This window comes from Myripristis murdjan, chromosome 20 (genome assembly GCF_902150065.1).
Source record: "Myripristis murdjan chromosome 20, fMyrMur1.1, whole genome shotgun sequence".
Lineage (NCBI taxonomy): Eukaryota > Metazoa > Chordata > Actinopteri > Holocentriformes > Holocentridae > Myripristis > Myripristis murdjan.
Genome location: NC_043999.1, coordinates 20,234,018 through 20,252,104, shown reverse-complemented (window position 1 = coordinate 20,252,104; position 18,087 = coordinate 20,234,018). Strand labels below are relative to the sequence as shown.

The 18,087-nt window shown below is 40.9% G+C and overlaps 1 protein-coding gene across 5 annotated transcripts in view; it reads right to left on the bottom strand.

The window, feature by feature from the left end:
* slc12a7b (solute carrier family 12 member 7b) overlaps positions 1 to 17,854 on the bottom strand; it is a 70,616-nt gene extending 52,762 nt beyond the window's left edge. For 4 of the 5 annotated variants that reach the window (XM_030079854.1, XM_030079855.1, XM_030079857.1 and 1 more), the window contains exon 1: positions 17,511 to 17,854. In XM_030079854.1, coding sequence (XP_029935714.1) covers positions 17,511 to 17,721 — 211 coding nt within the window. In that variant the 5' untranslated portion in view covers positions 17,722 to 17,854. Of the gene's footprint in view, positions 1 to 3,224; positions 3,682 to 17,510 lie in introns of those variants that run through there. The other variant, XM_030079856.1, reaches the window with a different exon arrangement.
* Positions 17,855 to 18,087: the final 233 nt, after the last annotated feature.

Genomic DNA, 18,087 nt, shown 5'->3' with positions numbered 1-18,087 from the left:
GGACAGAGTGCACTGTTAAGAATTAGTAAATTTATGTTAAGAGGCAGTAAAAGAGATTGGCACTATGGCAGCATTGCTGGCAAGTCAACTTTTCCCTACCAGAACCTGATGTGCAGTGAACTTTCAAAATATCCCAAAATACCTCTGCTCAATTCAACGTAGAATTCTGTTTGTATTAAGTCGACTGCAAAGTGGAAAAAGGGACAAGCATACCACAGTTTTATTACATGTCAACACCCAACCAATTGACGTTTTTTGTTTTTAAGTTCCAGTGGCTTGCATTTAGGTTGTAAGTCAGGGGCAACTGCAGGCCAGCTAATAAATCCCCTTAGGGTTGTAGGCAGGCATTCTGATCTGTTTAAATTAGTTAAGTTTAGCTTTGGTTTTGGCATTCCTGACAAGTCTGTAGCTTAGACTAAGACTAAGCCTAAAAGACTAATCTTAATCTGCTTGCATTAACAAACTATTTCAGCAACTTTATAAGAGTGAGAGACACAAAAAACATCCAAAGGGAGGTGGTTTAAAATCATCTACTCTGCTTTCAACGGTTACATACTGAGTCAGTCTTCCATGGCAACACAGCATGCCACTTGGGGTGGAAACATTTACACAGCATCTACCTGTAACACCTACACTATGCTTTATTTGTTAGAAGAGAACAAAAATGAGAATGGGGAATGGGAATAGAAAAAGAAAAAGAGAATAGGACAAAGGAAAAACAAAGGGAAAGAAGATCTGATGCAGAGCAGGGAGATTCTGATTGTTGTGAACTGGTTAACTGACTGACTGCAAGGAGGGTGGGGTCTCCCCTCCCCCCACAGAGCCAACGGGAAGCCAGCCAGTGAGGTGATCAATAATGTTGACTGCTATCTGACTGCCTCCTCCCTGTTCAACAAACTCAGCCAACAGCACTTATGCTATCCAGCAGCCTCCTCAATGTATCACACAAAAGCACAATGTCCCCACTGTCCTGCTCGCTGTCATCACTTGACCAGTTCATTGTGTATTTCTCTTTTAAGAGCCCGTCCTGTCAGATGGGTCAGGCAAAAACATACTATAAGGCAATATGAAGAGTGTTGAGTGCACTTCTTAGTGTAACCAGTCCTCTGGCATGATTGGCTGATGTTTGAATTTGCTGTGAAATCCCAGTTATACTGTGTCTAATATCACAGCAGTTTTTCATATCAATTCCAAACTGACAATCAACTCTCAAGAGTGACTTATGTCAAGTAGCAACTGTTCCAGATTTGTAGAACAAGTATTGTCATCTATTCAAAATACAGCATTTATTAAAGATTTTTAATTCAGCGGGGTTTATAAACTCTACCTTTAGCTCATCCAAAAACACTGTAATCAGTCACTCAACAAATTTATCTATATGCTCTGCTGGGGTTTTTGGGGCCCTCGGTTGCCTGTTGGTAACCAGGTCACAGACATTACACTTACCATCCGCATAACAGACTTTGGCTTCCATGCAAACAAAACAAGACCGATGCGTGTGGTCCTGATGATTCTGCAAGCCAAGTCCCATGCCACACAACTTTGTGGTCTCAAATCCAGTTTGTGACCTCCCTTCTGTCCTCCCTGTCACTCTCCACTGTATGCCATATAATAAAGCAGCAATGCTATTAAAAAAAGAGACATATGGTTGCACGCGCACAAACATGCACAGGGGAAACCAAAGCACGCCGCAGGAGGATTTCTTGCATAACCATCATAATAAGAAGCCATTCTCTCTCCCACAGTCTGTAAAATTTTACCCAGCGTGCAGCAGTAATTGCAGCTCAACAGCAGAAATTAAATGCTGGGACCTGATTCGCTCACAGCTGTGTGGAGCGCTGTAAAAACGGCAACTACACTAACAATAGGTTGGCAGGAGATGGAGTGTTAGAAAGAAGTTTGTTAAAGATGCACTCCACCACCTCTCCATGGTAAGTGGAAATCTCTTAACTACATTTCACCTCTCAAATACAGCAGGCCTGTTCTGGCTGTACACCGGCTTGAAGCTTTACAGTAAAAACTTTTTTAGACCTCCAGTGACAAAAATAGGTATATAAACTGAATGAGTGCAATGAGTGCAAGTCTCTTAGAATCAACTGGTTTTGCAATGCCTGACAGGAGGAGATTGGACTGTCCAAGACCACAGAACCATCAACATACTTAACTTTAACCTGGGCAATACCCCTGTTAAACAGCCATTAGCATGGCAACTATCACATCTGTCAACACCACCTCCCATGTCCCATTAATGCTTATGCATCGCTTATGTCTTTTCTATGTAATGGTTAAGGTGCAAAAAACGTGTCATGTCCAAGCCCAGGTATTGTGCACCCCTTAACCCCTGCAGTTCTTTACTGAGTCTTTTGAGGTTGAGTCATGATGGAAGTAGCATGACGGTGGTAATCAACACAGACAGCTGTTAACAGATTGGAAAGATACGGATTTCCTAATTAGAGTCTATGTGCTGCTCCTATGTTTGTTACTGCAAGACTCAATTTGTTTGGGAAGCCTCTACAATATATGGAAACAATGGACATGGAGAGTGAATAGAACAGAACAGATTAGAATAGAATAGAAATGACAGAGTAGAAAAGAATACAAATATACAGTGAAAACTGAAAAAAATAAAATGTTGAGTCAGAGGGAGGACAGGCACAAAAGGAAACAATGACATCAATAAGAAATAAAGTGGTGGCTGTGTGGTGTACACAGATAAAACAAAGTGAAATAGGAAAGAGACAAAAGACAAAGGAAGAAAAGCCTAAAATAGACAAAACCATGACAAACTGCCTGCGTGTGAGGGAAACCCTCATCTCACGCAAGTTATGCTGGAAAACCAACTATCCACCATCTCCTCCATGCATTATCCTCCCACACACAACCCACAAATAGACAAAAAAAATCTCTTACAAATATAGGCAAAAGCAACCCAATGCAATAAAGCCAAATTATCAGCTTGTCTTGGATGCTGTTGGCAAACTCTGAAACTTTCCACAGCCAACTCTCCATCTCTTCTTCTGATAGAAAAATGTCTAAAACTGTAAAAGTTGGGTGCGACTCTAGAATGATCTAGTCTTTCTTGCCGACTTGCTGAGGAACAGGAACAGTAAAAATTGCACAAGTACAACAATGTTGAGTTTAAAATGGTCTGATTAGTCTCATTTGCACTTAACCTCCACCCACCCAAAGGCATAAAAAAAATAAATAATACTCCTAATTCTTACCTGGGGCGCCCTCATCCTCCTCTCTCAGCACATTGTTGTCATCCACATCCTCCTCTTCCTCATTGCTCTCTTTTGTCTTTCTCCTGTTGTCCTTCACTGGGACCACCGTGAAGTTGGTGGGCATTTTCACACCATGTGCTTCCTCTCAATCCCTCCTGTGTGCCTCACTCTTATCTCTCTTTCAGCTCACTCGCTTTCTCTCTCTCGCTCTCTCTCTCTCTCTCTGTCTGTGAATGTCTTCTCTGTTCTTTTGCTCCCTTGTTCCTCTTTCTCCCTCCGCTGCTTGTTCCTCTTACCTTCTTTCTCCGCTATTTGTCCCTTTTCTGTGACTTAATAATCTGTTGAAGTTTTGGCTCTTGAGCTGTCGTTGTGTCTAACTTCTCAAATTTTGCCCCTATCTCTGAGAGACCGCTGTATACCCATGTGACAACCTCCCCCTCCCTCCAACTTTCCAAATAAGGAAGAGCAGGACTGCCCCGCCCAAAAGGGGCAGCACACATACACACACATACAACTGCAGAAACCATAATGTGTATGTTGGTTAGCCTGAGTGTGTGTGTGTGTGTGTGTGAGACTGCATGTATGTTCTCTATGTGTCTGAGGGCAGTTTTCTCTCTAGAACTCTCTCTCTCACACACACACACTCCTCGACAAAGAGCCAGCACTGTCAGGCTTTGCTCACACAGAGGAGGAAGTCGACAGCTGCTCCACTAAGGAGGAGTGTTTCTCACTCACACACACACACACACACACACACACACACACACACACACACACACACTTCCTATCGACTGTTATTTGAACCCATGTGCACTCTCTGAGGCAGGAAAGGCTGGTTTACAGACATATGTGCTGGTCTTCCAAACACACACCATATAAAGGGTTAATCCACACACACACACACACACACACACACACACACACACACACACATCTAAAACAACTTGCACTTGTACATCTCTGTATCAACGTATGCTCCAGCACCAACTTCTCAAAGAGAGGAGGAGGGGAAAGCGAGGGTAAGATAGTGTGGACAGTAATGTTAGTCAATAAAAGTGTCAAATTCACACTCTTATCTCTGCAGAGCAACCTAGGAAACCAGAGGCAGTGTTGGCAACACAAACCGGGAAAGATGCTCTATGTGGCACCTGAGGATCAGGAGATTGTTACTGGAAGTGTGAGAAATGTGAGAGAATTTATATACTGGCTGCAGCACTTAGCAACATTCATAAGTGACTCAAATGTTACTTAATCTGTCTAGTCTATCAAATAACCACAAGAGACAATAAAGGCAGTGTTACATCATATTTCATGTATACTAGTCATCTAGTCACTATTGAGCAGCAGCAACTACCACGCAATTACTATGGATGTTAAATTTCACTGCTGCTTTTTGCTAACCTACAATCATTATGCACCTATTTGAGCAAGAGTTGTTTCCAGGGTGCATCAGAACTAGTGCAAATTCAAGTGACCATCACACCCCTGTGAGGGAAAATGCAAGAGGAAAAGCTGGTGGATGACAAAGCCATAGCCTACACATGAGCAGCTGTGGAAGCAGATAACCAATTCTTTCGTAACACTGCAGTCCTACATCCCCATTCGGCCTCTGGAACATCTCAGCTCCACCCAGAACAAATCACCCACCACCCCTCCCCTTAAGATCCTCGACATGACGACATCTGCATACAAGATCAATACAATAATACGACAGAGGGGTGGGGGCTGCAGGCAAAGGGGAAGGAAGGAGGTGGAGGGGAAAGTAAGACAGAATGAAAAGGAAAGCGAGAGACAGGCGGTAAGAGAGTTGGACTAACTTACAGGAAACACTCCCTCTCTGGAGCACTCTAACTCATGTGTAGCAGGAGCTCGTTTCATGAGAAGACTGAGCCGGCCTAACAGTAATCCAAGCTGGCACACTATGCAGTAGTTAAGAGGGAGTTCCTGACTCGGATGCATTTGTATTCACTGTTTGGTGTCACAGGCCTTGGCCAGGAAACATTTCAGATGAAGCATACCCCCCTTGATGGCCTCCCTTAAACATCTAAGCCAGACGTCTGCGGACATGAAGGTACTCAAACAGTTAGACAGCTGGAAAGGTTGGGTCTATGGAAGTGAATTAAACACCAGACAAAACAAAAGGGAAGTTCACTACTTTTAAGAGTTCAACTGCTCCCATGGATAATAATCCGAAAGAAAATAAAGCTCCTGTAAAAAGATAATGCTGCTACTTTATCATGCCTTAATCGAGAGCATTATCAAGTATGGCATTGTTGCTTGGTTTGGCACTCTATCAACAACTCTCATATGCAGCAACGGGCTCCTCAGTGCAGTGTGAATCAATACAGACATTCAGTTGTCCCAGCATCACTCAAGGCTCTTGATGCGTGAGTGCTAAGTGAGTGCCCTAGGACTCTGCCAAAAACACAAGGATAATTGCTATATTGTTTTGCCACTATGTATAGACTATGAAAAGATGGCATACTGCAGAGTATTGCATGTTTACAAAAAGTCACGTAAATATTTTCAACTACTAACAATTAATGTGAGTATCTTCCTTTTGTGAGATTTTATATAAGGCAACATTTTACACTACATTTTGTATTGTATACTTACAATTTACATTACAGAATAATGGCTTAAATGCAAAACATGCGATAAGCTCATAAAATGTGACACAATTTTAGCAAATAAACCACCCAACAGTATATGGAGCACAGAGCTGACCTACATCATCAAAAAAATAAAAATGTACCACTCTGTAGTTAATGTGAATACGTTCACATTGAGTACATTTTGCTGCAGCTACTAGTATTTTTCCATTATAATATTGCTACTTCTGCTTAAAACATATTATAACTTCACCACTGAGACTATGCTCTGTAGGTCAAAAATCAGGTGTAAACTGTATCCAAGTGTTATGTACAGTGCACTTTATAGGCAATAGTGTATTGATTCACATAGATCTATCAACCCCCAATTTGATTGTATGTCTCATACACCCTACAAACCACAGAGACATGTCAAAAGGAAAAAATAGCAGGCTTTATGTAGGAAGTAAACAGGTTTAATTAACTCAGCCTCATGCTCTACAGCATGTGGCAGTGCGGTGTTTAACACAAATTTGCACCCGGATACAATCAAGTATATCTTATCTCATCTGTCAGAGCAACTTGTATACAGTACATTTAGCAACACAGTTATGTGAGAAGTCCTCTCAGAGCACAGTTAATGAAAGCAATACAAGATATAAAATGATTCAACACCAACTGCCACGCAAAGCCTCTTCTGCTCAAAGACGCATTTTTCCCAGGAGACTGATCTGGCTCGTGTTCACTGTGTCTTACTGAGGATTCAAGAGGCCTCCTGTGAGGGAATCCAACTCACTAAGCCGAATTCTTTATTAAACACAGCAAGGGTATGTACATCCTTGGCTGTGTCTGCACTGGGATCTGGAATCTAAAAAATTAACAGTTGATTTAGTATCCATCACGTCTACCAAAAAACCAAAACCAGTGATTTTGAATGTTTGGCCCATTTACTACAACTGATCCACATTTGAGACTGCAACAAACCATTTTGCAAATCAAGCAGAAGTACTAAAGATTGCACAACATATAACCAAAACATGATAATGCACAAAGCAAATGTTTGCCAAGGGACTATTTTATGCAGGAGAGACCAGGTCACTCCACCCAATGTCAAGTCATCAAAACACAACAGTGCCACCAGACATGGTTAGTTATAAAAGTGGCACACTTTGTTAGTTTACAAATGGGAAATTTTGAAACACTAAAGATGGCGAAACGTCAAGGAACGATACACTGCCATGAATCACAATTTTAGAGTTCGCATAGCCACACAACTTTAATATTTATAACAGAGACAAAGGCCAAGACTGCCTGACACCACAGAATCAATACAGGTCAAAATGCAACTGCATGCCTTTGTAAAATAATCTCTCTAGCTCAACTCCATGCTTTACATGACTGTGTACAATTAACACGTCACTGGCACGGGCTGCAATAAGGCATGTCATAATCTTGATGTGCATGGATGCACGTGTCCACAAGCATCTATAAGTGAACAATGTTGTTTTTCTGGGGAACCTAAGTTAATCAGACTAAAAAAATGACCAATATTGTTTACACTTTGACAATGTGCAAACAGTGTTAGCAATATCCTTGGTTACCTATACTACAACATAAATAGTCAGCATGGCCACACACATTTTTAGGTCACTGTTAAGAGTAAAAGGTCACCATGTATGCTTAGTTGTCAGTGCCTTGCTATTTATTGACTACATTGATTTCCTACAGATTATCTCTACAGAAGGAGGTCAGAGGCGGGTCAAGTTATAACCAACCACAGATGCGCGTGCACACACACACACACACACACACACACACACACACACACACACACACACACACACACACACACACACACACACACACACACACACACACACACACACACACACACACACACACACACACACACAAACAGAGCTTCTTTTCTTTGATATTGTGAGTTTAAGGTCATGTTTGTTAACTCAATCTGCAGTAAAATCGGTTCTCCTAAATGGACTCCAGTTAAGGCACTGGAACAACAACCTGCTGGACTAAAATGAGCCATGGACACTTAAATGTAATGAAGTTACATTTCTAAATGAACCATGAATGAAAAAGAACCAAGTAAACACCACTGCATGGATACAGAGGGAGGCACCACAACTCCAGCACGAGGTACAAAACCAACCCAACTGCTTTGTTACCATCATCATGCGTGATGCCTCCTACTCAGCCACCAGCCATGACTCAGTACATCTCAACAAAATGTCTCTCTGTCTTAAGATGTCTTCACCAACAGTTGGCAGTACTGTCTGCCCATTCCCAGCAAAAGAGTCTAAGATTTCAAGTCCCAGAATAGTGTGTATTGATTGATCCCCCAGGGGAAAATGTGAGGAGATGGGATTTGTAACAGGTACACCAAGAACAGCCCAAGGGCAGCAACCATGGTTTTTGGCAGCTGGGAGCTCAGTTCTCTCTTATGTACGCTTCAATCCTTTCAAAACACTAAGATGGAAATCCCAGTGTTTTCTTTGCAGTCCCTTCATGTCCATTTGCAGATTTCTCTTGATAATCCTTGTTTGATGTATGCATGGCACCTAACACTGACTTAGATGTGTAGGCAACACTTGTCAATTTAGCTTGGGGTACTCATTGACTAGGCTGGAAAATAATACATTATTGTTATGACATGACTGTAAGATGAAATCACAAGAAAAAGATCTTGTGGCTCAACAGGCTATACAGCATCATGTATAATTGTATGTGAATCAGTGAATCATGACTTTTCTCACATCCTTCATTTCTTTCTGTCTAATCTTTCCTATCACTCTTACCAGACCAATGTGATAATGCAAACGTCCCTTTTTCTGATTTTAGATTATCCCTGAAAGAGAGCATCTTTTCATTTTCCCTCAACAGCAATAACCATGAATTCTGACGTTGGTCATGGTCAATTACAAAACAGTGGCTGTGGCTGTTCAGGAAGATGTCTTGCTAAAAGACACTTCAGCAAAGTAGATGCAAACATCGAAACTTGAACCTAGACTTCTGAATTGAAGGGTTTCCTTCTTACCTACTCCATCATGCAGTCTCTTATGATTTAATTTATGTTTTTAAGAATGCCTTAAGATAATCTTAAGAAAACAAATTAACTGAAAACTTATTTTGGTATCTGCTAACTGTCCAGTTTGAACCAGAAAAGAAAAGGTTCTTTTATTCTTTGAAATGCAAAAAAGAAAAACAGAGGTAGAATTGTTGTTGCAGTAAATAATCCCTGAGTAAAATCTCCACTGCAGTTTGTCAGCAGTTTGAAAGGAAAACAGATCAGATTTACACTTCTACAACAACTTATCCTACGATGGGCTGATGACAAAATGTTCTAGTACACACTGGCCTTCCGTTTGTCTGGTCTTACCTCAGAGCAGAGGGCTGAGGATTAATTATGACTCTCTGCTGCCCCCATCTGATCATATGAGGAAACACAAGGTTACAAAACGCTGTCCACAGGTTGAAATACAAAATGTAGGGAAAATGTAGGTTTGTATATAGGTTGATAACTAGGCTGTTTAGGAAAAAGATTAATCAATCAAATGCCAAATCAAAGGGTTTGTAGCTGTTATAGTAACCCATGTAATATTAGCATGAGGAAAAAAGTCTAAACAGGCAAATGGAAAGGTCATTTTTCATAGGCACTGACTCCAGTGCAAGTGAGGGAAAAACAATTCTAGCCACTGTATTAAATCACCTTTACTAGTCAGACTTTCCTGGTGTCTAACTATGAAATGGTGACTGAATTGTGCTTTCTCGCCAAAACATTTCCATGACATTTGTTTATTGGTCTTTAAACAAAACATTTAAAAAATTGCCCCATGTTGAAATGGGATCTAAGTCGGAGTGAGTAGAGCACACAGAGAACAGGCTGTGAGTAAGGATTTTCAGTAATATATAGATATACCATCCATCTTTCAATCCAACACCCGCTCGCACAGTCAGTGACTCTGGGAAAGCATCCACTGACCACTTGATATCAGATCAATGGCTGTGCCAAATCTATATGAATTCAAGCTGTGATGCTCATAATGTAGAAAGTCACACTATAATTGACAGTGCAATCACTAATTCTGCAAAGTCAAGGTAACCCAAGGTAACATCTTAGCTTAAAGGAACTGCCACTTTCTGCATGCCTGACGCCTTTATTTCACACATGGAGAGCCACTCCTCAACTTTCTCAGATGACAGCACACTTGGCCTGCCAGTCATCCATTAAGCACCGTGTTTGACACAACAGGCTCAGGTGACACTTTCTTCTCTTTTGTAGGAGACAGCGTTTCCCTTGCATATTTTCAGGTGATTTTTTTAATGTTTTTTTTTTTTTTTTGGTTTTCATTTTGCATTTTGGTTTGGGGTCCAATTTCAAATGAGTTCTCATTTGTCTTGTGACCAGTGCTCCTATAATTTGACATAAAACCAAATATACACATAACTATTTATGTTGATGCTTATATTACAATAAAAGTATATGTGCAGTGTAGTATGTATTTTATACACTGACCCCAACAGATGTTTACTAAGTGAGCAAGATGATGATCCTCTGTAAATGATTTTTAGCAATGGGGCAACATTGTAATAGTATAACATTTTTGCTTCCCTACATACATCATCCTGTTATGTTGTGGCACCTCTTTCCCCAAACCCTTCAGTCTCTTTTCAATCTCACCTTTCAATCTAGATGCCAAGATCAACAATCCAATCTTAAATAAATAAGCATTAAAGCTTTATTTCACATGGACTCAATCAAATGAGATGATGTGGGTTATAAAATGCTTCTGGGAAAATAATGGCACATGCATTCTTTCCTGATTACACTTGTGGGAATATTTACCTGAGACAGAAAATGGGGCAAGGCATGATATGGAAATCGGATGCACATCGCTTAGTAAAGTAGGTAAACATGATATGCAATCACAAAAAAAAAAAAAAAAAACAGGTGTGTGTTTTTCATTTGCCAGAGAAGATAACAGCTGGAAATCAATACCAACATCTAGTAAGGTAAATTGTGTGTGTGTGTGTGTGTGTGTGTGTTTTTTTTTAACCAGCCATTGTTGCAGCTCTGTTCTTGTATGCACTTGACTAGTAAGTGGCCTTTGAATTTTACCATTTAATGGCACCAGTGTTGAGGGAAAAAAATGACTGTTAAGTGTTAAGTGTTAAGTCAGCTCTCTCATCTCAGTTGCTATTTGGGCTGGCAGTTCAGCACAAGCTGTAAGAGAATCTGAAAATGGTAGGACCCTCCGGAGTCTCTGTTTGAGCTCTGATGTCTTGACTGCACTGCAGCCATTTGGCTGCTTGTGACAGGGGCGGGGTTGGGGAGGTTATCCTTAGGCTCTTCATTCATAGAGACAGGCAGAACATGATACTCACACGATACATCTCTCTGCACATTTCTGACACCTGATACCCACTGACAGCACCACCAAGGAACCCCTACTGTATCTACTGGTCTTTTCCCCCTCACATGTACCTACTCCTTATCAGTGATGAAGTGGATTTAGTAAGGCTCATTTGGCTTCATTCGGTCCAACAACAGTGTTAATTGCAATAACAGAGGAAAAAATTGCCAAAGTGACTCATAGTAAATGCCTTACTTAGTCTTACACGTGCTGCTGACCAAGCAGTGGAAAACCCCAAGACTACCAACACAGAGGTTTTAAAAATCGAGACAACCTACAGGGGAAAAACATGCTGTGTCGTTTTTTCCCAAAACATTTATTCAGCAGCATGTGCTGGAAAATTGCCCCTACCATTATCAGTCTGACCTCAGGCACTGTGGCATCCACGATTAACACAGGCTGCCCTGTAATGTACCTATGACTACAAGAGGTATGGACAGGAAGTCAGGTCCATTATACTGGTCTCTTCTGTGTCACACTGCTTTAGCCTGCCTCCAGGGCGTCAACCATGAACAAATGGCAAGCCTGTTTCTATATCTGTTGTTATATCTCACCATTACACAAATAAGACCTGCTGTCAGTGCTGGTGTTTGAAAATAAAGCATGGATTCCAGACTAACACTTGGTGAAAAGAGAACTTTGAAGACTGGACTAAAATCTGTAAGTGAGTGTATTTTCAAAAAAGGTGGAAAGTTGGCTGAAAACTATTCAGTTCCACTAGCAAGAGACACTCCCTTTCTCAGGAGTGTTGCATATAAACAGGGAGCATGTGGAACAAACATCCAACACAGGCATGGCAGGGGAGGTGGCAGGCTGGGAGGCCACACAGGAGCAGCAGCACAGAGAGTGGATGCCAGGGCCCAGTTGTTGTCCTCGTGCTGACTGGTGGGCTCCAAATAAAGCAGAGGGCAGCACATGATATCCAAGGTGCAGACACATATAAAAATGAATGCACACATGCATGCCAAAATAATCTTACACTTGTGAGGACAGTCTACTGCTTTTCATTCTTTTGCTAACAATAACCATTACATACCTTACTGAAATCCTTAGCCCAATGAAATTTCAATAAATTTCTAACCCCACTATAGCTCTTACCTCAAGCATGACCTTAAACATTTTCCTTTTTTCTCAAACATCCTACACAAGACCATTTCCCAGGTCATCTATTCTTGAGGGAAAGCAGTAAAGAGCAGTAGAGCAGTGAAGACACGCATCATACAACCACACACACCTATTAACCTTTAAGAGACACAAGGAGCTTGACGTCATTCTAGCAGATGGTCTATGCACAGCAATACTTGATGTAATTTAAACAATTTGAGGCCCTATCCTGGCTTTTTGGCAAGAGAAGAGACGAGAAGAAACGAGAAGAGAAGAGAATTTTTTATTTTAAAAATCTGATATGGGATATCAGAAATATATATCACAAACATTGGGAACCATCATTGGGGACAATAGCCTTTGGTGGCAGAGTTTTGTATAGTGACCATATTGATGCTGTTAAGTCATTTTTGTGAAACGCTAAAATCACTATTTCAGATGCTATGATTTAAGTTTAAATTATTTAAAACAGCATCATCAAATGCATTCTTACTCATAATGACTTCATTTTTGCCACTTCCCTAAAACAAAGTTTCCAAACTGTTTCTCCACCAAGACAAAAGCAAAGAAGAGAGCAGCAGCAATACAGACAAACGAGTTCTTAAAGTCAATCAAGTGCATTCCCAGAAAGACTAATGTATCACAGCCATTTAAGTGATATGGCTACCATTAGAAGTCAATTTATAATTTTTACGCAAGGAAATCATAGACAATTCCATTATAAGAACATTAGACTGAGGAAGCATGTGCTATTGACAAAGTGCCTGAGCCACATTAAGTGTATGGGAAGTGCATGTGAGCAGCAAAGAGAAAGCCAATACTGTTCTGCAAGAAGCTTTAGCAGTGACACTCATTTGTTGACATTTTTGACATTCATTGACATTTTTACGCAACACCAAATATACCAAGAAGGTGCCAAACTTAGACACTTTTATGGCACTGACCGTTGTGATACCGAAATTTGGTACCAAATGTCATTCGGTACCAAATTTCAATACCTGACATTGATTTTATCGAACTATTTTATAAAATTGGTATCAAAAACAGTTGTCTGGGAACCATTATCAAAGGTATTGGTAGCGGCTTTGAAAAATTTTCAACAAAACCTAGCCCTAAAGAACTGCCTGGGATAAACAGATTGTCAATCGATGAATTTGTATGGTCACGTCGCATTGAGCCACATCTACTTTTCACTGCATGTGTCAGCTGTCACAGATCCCAGTGTAAACTAAATCAGCTTTACGTGTGTGAGGGGAGCAGATATTTCCCATCTAAACAAACTCTTCATGTTCAAAATGTCTTCAAAAAAAGTATATTGTAAGAGACAAAATATTAGACACAATGTACACAATCCAACAAAATATACATTATTCATTGTTACAATATTCATAGATTCACAATGTCTCACTTTCCACACAGCTCTCTCTTGACTTGAAATGCAGACTGGCATGGAACAGAATGCACGATGAAAAGGTACATTGACGGGTGACTGGAAAGGCTTTAAGAGCAGGGCAAAGCAGTGAACCTAAAAGGCCATTATCTTTCAGATAAGAATATTTGCTCTTGTTAATAATCTGGTTTCCATTTCTACACAACCACAAAAGGCTAATAATTGGCTCCTCCTTATCTGCATTACTTAAGTTCCCCAAAACAACACTTCTGCCTCTGATTTTGCACCTTGATGCCCAGAGAGAGATACAACCTCTCAGTGCTTTTGAGCTCAAAACACTGGGTCTGCCAAAAGGGAGAATAATTTCCACTTAGCAACTCTGGTGAAGTGGGAAAGTGTCTAATGAGTCATACACTAGCATCCATGGTACACTCTAATCAATAGTCTTCTCTAAGAGACCAAACTCTACATACCCAGTGGGACGCCTGTCAGAGATTTGGCTTATGTCAGGAAATACTCCTTCTAGGCATAATGGTACATGACACTGGCAAAAATAAAAGGTAAAACCAGTTCAGTTTCCCCTACATGTTGTCAATTTGAGCCACACTAACAGGGCTCTTGATAGCTTGAGCTGGTAGAGAAGGCAGCCATTATAAGTTGAGAAAGAGACTTACCTTTCTCCTTTCTCGCCAAATTTCTGCCAGGCACAGCTGCTCTTAGTTACAGGATAAGATAAAGGACTGTACCTATGTACCAGGAAATGGCTGCCCATCCTTTCATATTAAGATAATATTCATTCATTATCTGTTACGGGTACTGTGCCCTTAAACATCCATGAGTTTAATATGGCAGCTGCAACATCCACTACCCTATCAGTAAATACATTACAAAAAAATCAAGTTGGTATCCTGCTATCAGTCATGTGGTGATTACAATATCATGACTGCAGCAGAGGAAGGAACTGAGGAAACTGGAAGCTCAGATAAATAGTTTAGCGTAGATAACAAGGGTACAGTGGTGTGTGTGTGTGTGTGTGTGTGTGTGTGCGTGTTTTTTTTTTTTTTTTTTTAAGACACAGCCAACAACCAAACCTGGATACTGTGGTGATAAATGACTGGCTGATGGTCATCTCCTTAGACTTCTCAGGATCATTATAGTTTCATTTTATTTAGTTTTCAAAGTGCGTGTGACAGTTATAGTCGGGTTTATGTTTTACTTTACGTTTAGCTTTGTTTTTTCCATCTCAGTTATAGTTTTATTATTTTGTTACTGTTCCCTCTAGAAAAGGTAGCATATTTTTCCAAGCACAATGTATAATGCTGGACGTTCACAAATGTTGTTCTGCATGTATGCAACAGGTATTGTAAAATGGAAACAATGAATTATAAATTCTGTTTCAAATTTAGTTTTTCAATACATCGCATATTGATAGTGCCGGTAACCCTGGCACTTCCTCTGAGAACAACAGGTGCTCATGAAGGCCAGTCAAGTACATCTACAAAACAACGACATGCTGCTCACAGCATTCAGCAAAAGCAAACATTCTGAACCCAATATTAATTTTCTTGATCATTGTGCACGTAATTAAAAATCAGAACCTAAAAACATTTCACATATGTTGTGTTTTACTTTCATTTACATGCAGCAAACTACTCTTATTTTTATTCCAGACAACAATGTTTTTAACACCTAGCTTTGATCTTATTTTACCTATCAGTACAGTAAAGCAGCCATAACTGTAATCGTTTGAAAACGGCATGCTCTTTCATGATGGCCTGGCCAGTAGTGTGACTCACCATGGAAGGGATAAACTGTATATTCTTTGGAGTCATGTAACAAATACTTAGGGGATTAAAATGTTTGCCGATGAAAGCTCACACACAATATATCAAGTATCAAGCAGAGACAAATACATGGGCAAAACCATGACAAGCCCCAAGGCTGCGCACACGCCCCCCGTGCACATGGGCATGCACACCCACATGCACACATTCATCTGCCTCTAGGTAACTTCATTCAACTTAAAATAAAAAAAAAAAAATAAAAAAAAAAAAAACACTCAAAGCACTAAAACTGAACAGACAAGTACCAACCTGCACTTATAAAATCAGCTGAGGAAATCATGTGGAAGAGTGTTTTCAAGGCTCTGTAGCTCCAAGTTGAGTTAACTACCAATTACACACACCTTCCACCCCACTGACTGACATTAGGAAACAATGGAGAGAAGAACTGGGACAATCATGGCTGCTGGAGGTTTAGCATGCCCAAACTGAGATGTTTTAATTTTTAAAGGAAAAGTCTACTTTGAAAAATAAAATAGGGCATTCGTATCTGAGAATTTCCCATGCTACCAAAATGCATTATCAAAAGCCATGAATGTCAGAAATCAAAGCAAATCTAAAATCAAAGCATGACACACTGGCGTTCTAAGACTATAGCGAGGCAAAGGTATAGCTAATGAATGGGACAGGTACTCCACATCAGCTGATGCACCTCAGTATACAAAATTGCTATCAAGGGCTTTGGCTGGGCCAGCAACCGGCTCATTACTCACCCAGTATCATAATCAATAAGCAATCAGCAGTTTGTTTTTTTCAAATTTTCACAGTTTACCACACCTCGGGGACACACAACTATTTATTTCTAGTGACTGTCTTCCTGTCATTTACCTGCTGTTGTGGTCCTGATGAAATCTTTGGGAAAATTATAATCCAGTTGCAACAACAGGTCCCATAGGAAATTTCCACCTGTGGCCCATTGTGGCTGCCAACCAGTTTGAGAAAATCTGTGTTCTCACCATCACCAATCAATACACAATGGACAGATTGTTGGAACAGATGGTTCATGCACAAGGCCATTCAGTACAATGTAAATTGACATGCTTGTCTGGCCAATGTGCCTTGCATTTATTCTAGCACCTTCTCCCCCTCAACCTGTTGCTATAGTAGCACATTGAATCTATGTTTGTAACCAAGAGGTTAAACACTGCATAGGGAAAAAAGACTGCCGCCACATGGTTTTTCAGTTTGAGAGACTTTATATGGCACTGCCTGCAAAGAATGGCTTTACTCAATATGAGAACATCACAGCAAAACTTACATTCCCTTTGGGAATAGAGGAGTTAATGGTGAGATGCTTTCAAGGCTGCACAGGAAAAGTACATGGAGTTCATTACGGACCACTCCTTCATTCAGTGGGCTTCTATTGGGCATGGCAAAGTGTGGACTTTGCCAAATTTTTTATCTTTGCTGTATTCTTTTTATTTAGAGGAAAGATAAAACATAAGTGTTGATAAGCTTCTTTATAAGCCATATGTAAAGACCCACATCAGGGAAGCAATCAAGACCTAACTTAACTGTTTTCCTTTACTGTCCTTAAACAACATTAACTGTAACCGGAAATTTGAAAAGGGATTAAGCTAACCCTTCGTTTGTAACAGTCGTTAATTTGCACAGGGACTGAGTCAAAAGTTCCCTCTAAACTGATAGTTTGGTGACCAACGTCTGATAATTTAGCAACCTGACCAAACAATAAGATCTTGTCAGTGGTAAGTCAGCCGCACTGCTAAATAATAATTTTTCAGTTTTGGTGATATGTGCAGAAAGTTTGCCATAGCTTCGTGTTTGGCAAATTGACACCCCGGCATCATTACATAACGTTAACTGCTCGACCATAAACAGAGCCCAAGTGAAATGCCATGGATAATCCTCTGGAAGATACATGATAAGAAGTGGGCCACGGGTTTTGAAGAAGCGGACAGCTGCCTTACCATATCTGTTGGGCTCCCTGCTGTACTCCAGGATAGGCACCACGGCGTTGGGGTCCTGCTGGCTCTCGGGTACCAAGTCGCTCCCCGGCCCGACCCCCTCGCTGCCACCGGTGTGCGGTGCGGCTTCAACGACAACCGCGTCCGAGTGCTCCTCATCCCCGACGACCCCACCTCCCTGGTCAACCGGGACAACCACAAACCTTTCGCTCATATCACTCGCTCTTCTCCCCGCTTGCCGTGCTCTTTCTGGAGGAAAAAGTAAAACCTTTCACCGCTGTGGTTTACAGTCGGTGTAGGGGAGCGCACATGACAACGTACACACTCTCGCGCGTTGATCCGAGGACTGATTACACTGCACACGCGCCCGCCCTCGCTCTTCGCTCATTGGATTAGAGAGTTGGGGAGCGCTGTCAGTCCGTACCGTAGACAAATCAGGGTGGAGTAGTTAATTGTGAACTGAGCCGGTTTTATTTATTTGCATGAACTTAGTAAGACGCCCCAATCCATTCAGTGTTATCATTCATAGCCCAAATTTTCTAGTATATGAACATTTGCTCTTATTGTAAACAACAACAAC